At 42.2% G+C, this 7631-nt stretch overlaps 1 protein-coding gene across 1 annotated transcript in view; it reads left to right on the forward strand.

Moving 5' to 3' along the window:
- The window catches only part of grk7b (G protein-coupled receptor kinase 7b), a gene marked incomplete at both ends in the record, with an annotated part of 65102 nt that extends 57694 nt beyond the window's left edge, over positions 1-7408 (forward strand). The window contains one exon of the mRNA XM_084308928.1: positions 7142-7408. Within this exon, the coding sequence (XP_084165054.1) occupies positions 7142-7408 (267 nt within the window). The remainder of the gene's footprint in view (positions 1-7141) is intronic.
- Positions 7409-7631: the final 223 nt, after the last annotated feature.

Raw genomic sequence — 7631 nt, forward strand, 5'->3', positions numbered from 1 at the left:
GGGGCTAAGCTAGCAGATAGGGCTGGACTAGCTGTGGAAGCCTGGTTAGCTGCAGAGGCTAAGCTATCAGACAGGGCTGTACTAGCTGTTGATGCCTGGTTAGCTGCAGGGGCTAAGCTAGCAGATAGGGTTGGACTAGCTGTGGAAGCCTGGTTAGCTGCAGAGGCTAAGCTATCAGACGGGGCTGTACTAGCTGTTGAGGCCTGGTTAGCTGCAGGGGCTAAGATATCAGATAGGGCCGGACTAGCTGTGGAAGCCTGGTTAACTGCAGAGGCTAAGCTATCAGACGGGGCTGTACTAGCTGTTGAGACCATGGGGTTAGCCGACAGGGCGGCTCCAGGGAAACTGACCTTGCTAGCTGAAGGGGCAGTCCTAGCAGTGGGGAAACTGACCTTGCTAGCTGAAGGGGCAGTCCTAGCAGTGGGAGACAAGCTAGCTGAATGAGCTACACACACAGTGGGGCTAGCTGTAGGAACCATGGGGTTAGCCGACGGGGCGGCTCCAGGGAAACTGATCTTGCTAGCTGAAGGGGCAGTCCTAGCAGTAGTGGAGGCCATGCTAGCTGTGGAGGCTAAGCTAGCAGACGTAGCTACGCTAGCAGTAGAGACTGAACTAGCAGTAGGGGCTGTGCTAGCCGTGGAGGCCATGCTAGCTGAGTGCGCTACACATAAAGTGGGGCTAGCAGTAGTGGAGGCCATAGCACAGGGAAAACGGGCCATTAAGTCCTCGGTCCTGATGGACAAAACCATCATTTGCTGAGTCAGGTCAGGACGCACATGGGGTGAGACAACCAGAAAGGAAACACACAAGAAAATACTGAACACCCTGGGGTAAAAAACTGAATAACATCACAAAACACACTGGGGACAAAACACTAAAGACAATAATCAAGCTATACCAGACAAGAGAAAACAAGGGGCAAGAGGTAGACAGGGATAGACAGCAGGATGGTGAGAACACTCAGAAAGACAGACAGTTTGAGCAGACATAAATGTACAAGGTGCAATGTTGAGAATTGTCCAGCAGGTGGAGGAATATTGTTCATGAGTGGAGGGAGTCCGTGGGGAGGTGGGGAGGAGGGAGCAGCAGGCGAAGCCTGGCCAGGAAACGAAGAACCCTTACACATGTCCGGGCAAAAGAGAATGTTTGGTCACCCTACTGTATAGAGGCTGTATGATCATGGAGGCTGTATGTTCATGGGTTTGAGTTATGGGAGGGCCAATGGAGGCTTGACCCGCATAGATAGAGTCTGGGCCCCCATAGTCAACAACACTTGTGGGAGTCTCTAAAAAAAATTGATCATATTTTTCTTTTCAGTTTTTAAAAGAACAGAGTAATTAATGTTGTCGAATAGGCTGCATTTCACCTCCAAGCTATGCGTCGCCCATGAGCGTGTCTACTAACGCTACTCCAACCCATTTGGTGAAGAAGAAGCAGCAAGCTGCATGTATTGTAGCTGGGACACATGCGAACAGCTACTTAAGAAACACTAGATTCTAATCAAGCTATACTGAGATAAGGGCAGAGCAGACGCGTGGCCCGGACAAATGCACCCTCTGAGGGCCCGTAAGCCCCAGCCAGGGAGGAGGGGAGTCCCGTCCACCCGCCCGTCCTGCATCATTTGTTCTTGCCTAATTTTTCACTAATTTATTAAAATAAAATAAAAAATCCAATCATCATTGACATGGGAAGACATTGAAGACCAGTGGCGAATCCTCCTGGAAGCCAACGGAAGCCAGGCTTCCCCATTATTAAAATATGAATTAATATGAAATATGAAATATGAAAAAGAAAAAAAATATATATATATTTTTTATTTTATATAGTTTACAATAATAATAAAAAATCATTATTTTTCATCTCTGTGTTATAATTTTTTTTTTTTAAATGTCCATCTTCTCCTTCTCACTCTCTAACACACTGTCAGACTCACTGTGCTCACTGCAGCAGAGGACTGAGAGAGGAGGCAGAGGCAGAGGGGGGAGGTGTCTTTCTCCAGCCTCCCACCATGTGATTCATATATGTGGAGTCCAAAACCAATACTAGCCAATCAGATTTGAGCTGACTAAAGCCCTGCCCACACCTTAAAACGGGGCTGTCAGCAGACTAAGTAGTCTGGCCTCCCCTCTGCGTGCCATTTGCTAACGTGAGTCACGTGACATCGTCTGAACCAACCATAGGTCTGAACGTCATCCCCTCGCGGGATTGATTGATTGATTGATTGAAAATTGTATTAACAGAGCAGGCACGTTAGAAGCCTCTCCACATTTAGCACTTTATTAGGCACTTATTTTTCTCCGGCGGGACATATACTGAGGACCAGCACACTGTGGATATAATGATTTAACAAATCTATCTGTCCAGAAGGAGCAAGGAGGATTATTGGCCAGGTAAGAAGCTTGGATGCTATACTGTTATGGCTAGCTTGGATGCTAACTAACGTGATTGATTGATTGATTGAACACTTTATTAACAGATTGCAGAATGGGTACAATACAGTACAGCTCAATAGACACAATTGTTAAGGGGATGGAGACCAGAGAAAGACTTTCGTCTTCGTTTACATCAGGGTCCCCCATTTTCAATTCATAACATTCAAAGGGGCTATCTCTCTCTCTGATTCATAATCAAACCAGACCTCCTGCCTGCAGGCAACCTCCTCTACACACTGTGTGTGTGTGTGTGTGTATATATATTTGTGTTGTGTGTGTGTAATATTCAGAAAGAGAGGGAGAGAGAGAGCAAGGGAGGGAGAAATATATTATATATATTATTTGGCTTAAATATGAAAAATATTCTACAGTCCCTCCCCTCCCCATCATATGTATATACTCTGTCAGGATCTATGGGTAACAGTACTGTATATTTGAATATCGTATATGTCACAAATGTAACAGTACTAAATACCTGATTGATTGATTGATTGATTGATTGATTGAACATTTTATTAACAGATTGCAGAATGGGTACAGTACAGTACAGCTCAATACATACAATTGTTAAGGGGATGCAGACCAGAGAAAGACTTTCGTCTTGTTTACATCAGGGTCCCCAATTTTCAATTCATAACATTCAAAGGGGCTATCTTTTTCTCTGATTCATAATCAAACCAGACCTCCTGCCTGCAGGCAACCTTATACACACTGTGTGTGTGTGTATATATATTTGTGTTGTGTGTGTGTAATATTCAGAAAGAGAGGGAGAGAGAGAGCGAAGGAGGGAGAAATATATTATATATATTATTTGGCTTAAATATGAAAACAATTCTACAGTCCCTCCCCTCCCCATCATATGTATATACTCTGTCAGGATCTATGGGTAACAGTACTGTATATTTGAATATCGTATATGTCACAAATGTAACAGTACTAAATACCTGATTGATTGATTGATTGATTGAACATTTTATTAACAGATATTTTTATTAATATATATATATATATATATATATATTTTTTTTTATATATTTAAGTCAAGCAGTCACCATGTACACTACAGTATGGCTCGGCGGCCAGTCAAACTTTATTTTAATTTATTTAACAGATTGCAGAATGGGTACAATACAGTGCGGCTCAATACACACAATTTTATAAGGGGATGCAGACCAGAGAAAGACTTTCGTCTTGTTTACATCAGGGTCCCCCCTGTATGTCATGTATGTCCCTATGCCATAAATGTCATGATGTCTTGTATGTCATAAATGTCACTATGAATTGAAAATGGGGGACCCTGATGTAAACAAGACAAACGTCTTTCTCTGGTCTGCATCCTTTCTTATAAAATTGTGTGTATTGAGCCGCACTGTATTGTACCCATTCTGCAATCTGTTAAATAAATTAAAATAAAGTTTGACTGGCTGCCGAGCCATACTGTAGTGTACATGGTGACTGCTTGACTTAAATATATAAAAAAAAATATATATATATATATATATATATTAATAAAAATATTTAATACATTTTTTTTTAATACATTTTTTTTGGCATCCCCTGTTATTTTACCCACGCGACGCCACTGTTGAAGACATGCTTAGATTATATGGGTATGGCCTGGTGAAAGATATGTAGGCATACATGCTTAAAGGAATAATTGCACCCAAAAATATAAGTTGAAACTGAGGTCTGAGGAAGACAATAGAGCTGAACTGAGACTGAATAGAGCTGAGAAAGACTGAAGAATGCATTGTATTACTGTTGTTTACTCGTAATGTTGCTGCTTATTTGGTGACATGCTGCAGTAGTTACTTTTTGTTGTTGTTCTAAGAAGATGCTGCTACTGAAATTATGCTTCTGTTCAGTGCAATACATTTTTCATTTAGTTCTTGATTACCTGTGCACATTTGTTTATAACATTATTTATTTATTTTGATTTATACTTTTTATGATTTTATGTTCTATCAGATGATAATGTTACTGTATCCTGATAAATGCTGCTGTTAACACTTTGAATGCCAGCCACGCTTTTTGTCGTTAGTTCATGCCGACCTTTGAGTGCCCGCCAATGCTATATAGCGTTTGTTTGTCGTATATTTTTTTATTGGCGATTTTAATTCATATTTCATCAATCGAGCCTCACGCTAGTGTTGCAGACTTTCTCTGAGCTCAATTGGGAATATACCGCCCCCTATCGTCTCTCCCTGTGTAACTGCACCCCATTACTTTAGACCAGGGGTCGGGAACCTATGGCTCGCGAGCCATATATGGCTCTTCTGGTGACAGCATATGGCTCCCAGAAATGTTTGAGTAAAAAAAAAAAAACGTTTTTTTTTTTTTTTTTTTTATATACTTGTGATATTTCTTAATAATACTGTGTCATTTTAAAGTAAACAGAAATTAGTTTTGAAGATACAGCTAATAGTATCTGTAGCTGAAGATATAGCGAGCAGAGCTGGCGAGGGAACACAAGTGGACAGAAATAAAAAATCTTCAACCTGAAGACCAGCTGATTCTTAAAACTTGGAACGAGCTTCCTGTGACATACCACACAATGCAGCGTGAGTATTGGCGTATTGACCATGTTTGGCTCTACATATGCATATGGGCAGTCATTCTCGCATATGAGGAACATTAAGACCAACCTACGCTCACGTTTAACTGATGGAAGCCTCAACGCCTGCATGAAGCTCAATCTCACCACGTATGAACCAGACTACAAGGCCATCAGCAAAACCATGCAGCACCAGAAGTCGCATTAAAAGTAAGACATATTTAATTTATTATATGTTAAAAATACTATATGGCTCTCAATGAAATATATTTAGAAATATTTGGCTTTTATGGCTCTCCCAGTCAAAAAGGTTCCTGACCCCTGCTTTAGACTGACAAAGGGGGGGGGGGGCCAGTTTCCTCATTTTACTTTTCCGTCGAGCCAACTGAAGAGACCAAGTGATCGCCGGCCATCACAGCGTGGATTATGTATTTACAGTACCCTGTAAATCAATGTAATCAATAAGCGTGATCGATATTTGGAATCAGGAATTGGAATAATCTTTTTGGATAACATCTGATCTGAGGTAAGGAATTTATTTTACCAGTCTTGGGGTAATCGGATCTGTTTTGACCTATATATCAGCGTGTGGCCCATGTGTGTGTGTGTGTGTGGCTGTGCGAGCAATCAGGAAATGAGATAATCGATATTTCAGCCCGCTTCTATAGCGTGCATAAGTACACATATACTATCGATAATCTAGCGTTTATTTGAAAACGATTTATAAATAGGCCGAAAAATTACAACGTTTTTGTGTATCCAGAATATTCCAGTAAATGCCTTTTATCACGGAATCTTTATATTTTCCTTGAAAACGAGGGCTTTTCAAAATGCTATAAAACGGAAATGAAGCGATTAAAAAACAATCCGTTTTGACAATGTTGACTACAAACAAGTCATTGATAAGCGACGGGCAGATTAGATACATAGCCATAATTTAAGACAGAGATTATGCGTTCACAACGCTATCATTGAAGTGGGTGCTGGCATTTAACCATGCTTTACCATGTTAATGGCCGGCACTGAAAGTGTTAAGTGCCATACAACAATTTATTTTCCATTAGGTTTTTTTTGTTCGTTTTTTATTTATAATTTAAATAAATGTTCATTCAAGTTCATCAATTTTGTCTCATTTGTCAAAATAAATTGTTTTTATCAGATGCTAAATGCAAATAAGTAAATATGGCATTATATATCAGAGGTGAGTAAGAAAATGAGCAAATATTGATGGTTTAAGAATGAGACTGAATAATGACATCACACAATAGTCTAATGATTAGACTGTTGTGTGATGGCATTACTGGCATTATTAGACTCTAATCCTAATGAGATATTCCTCTAAATATGACTTCGAAAACAGTCAAAATGTATGAAAAAAAAAAAGTAAAAAATAATTCTGGCGGCGAGCGGTTTCGGGGGCCCCCATAGCTCTCAGGTGATAACTCGAACCATTGGAGGCTGTATGTTCAATGAGGCTGTATAGAGGCTGTATGTTCACGGAGGCTGTATGTTCATGGAGACTGTATGTTCATGGAGGCTGTATAGAGGCTGTATGTTCACGGAGGCTGTATGTTCATGGAGACTGTATGTTCATGGAGGCTGGAGGCTGTATGTTCATGTAGACTGTATGTTCATGGAGGCTGTATAGAGGCTGTATGTTCACGGAGGCTGTATGTTCATGGAGACTGTATGTTCATGGAGGCTGGAGGCTGTATGTTCATGTAGACTGTATGTTCATGGAGGCTGGAGGCTGTATGTTCACGGAGGCTGGATGTTCATGGAAGCTGTATGTTCTATGCTTTTCTGTACCCTGGCTCCATTTTGCCCTGTTTGTCAGTCAACGTCAGTTTCCTCCTGCACACAGTCCAGCACATAGCTATGTCAGCCATTTGCGTTTTCACTGAACAGGCGCACGGGGCATTACCACATCCATAGCTTGTGTTTACAGAACGGTCTACAGCCTTCCTCTTGGTGTATAATGGGAGACCCTAGGAGAGGCAGCGGCAGCAGCAGCCCCTGTGCTTCCAGACCTCCTCTGTAACAAACGCAGCCCCTGTGAGCTGTTAGGACCACAGCCATCGCTGTGCTTTAAGACTCCACTGATAGGCCGTGACAGATTGAGTCTCCCCTCTGGCACGGGCCCCCCCGTTCTCAGACATACTGGGGCTTTATTAGACTCCACCATCCCTCCCCGCGGAACGCCGTTTCCCAGCACGACCTGCTCCACGCGCCGGCCTCCCATTGGCCAAGAAGAGTCCCGGCCCTGGGACAGACTTCTCTCTCCCCGCGGGGGAAACGGGGGCGGGACACCTACCGTAAATCAACAGGGTTCCCGTGCTACCTCGTCCCCGGGAGCGACAACACCCAGGGAGGAGGTGTTCTGGCTCCTGGAAACCTTCTCGCCCGTGAGGCCGCGCTGTAACTCATGTCCGCTTAATCCAGAGCCACACGTGGACACATAAAGAGCCTCTTAACGGGGGATTGTGTTCCTTTAAAACCAAATATATAATGCATCCCTCTCATTAAATATTAACTGTTGAGGGAAAGCAGGGGAAATCAACACTTCACCATGTTTGACTGATGGATCTCACCTGTAAAAACCCCAGAAAGGAAATACATGTATAATATATTTTCATAATATACTG

Source organism: Notolepis coatsorum, assembly GCF_963971535.1.
Source record: "Notolepis coatsorum genome assembly, chromosome: 1".
Classification (NCBI taxonomy): domain Eukaryota; kingdom Metazoa; phylum Chordata; class Actinopteri; order Aulopiformes; family Paralepididae; genus Notolepis; species Notolepis coatsorum.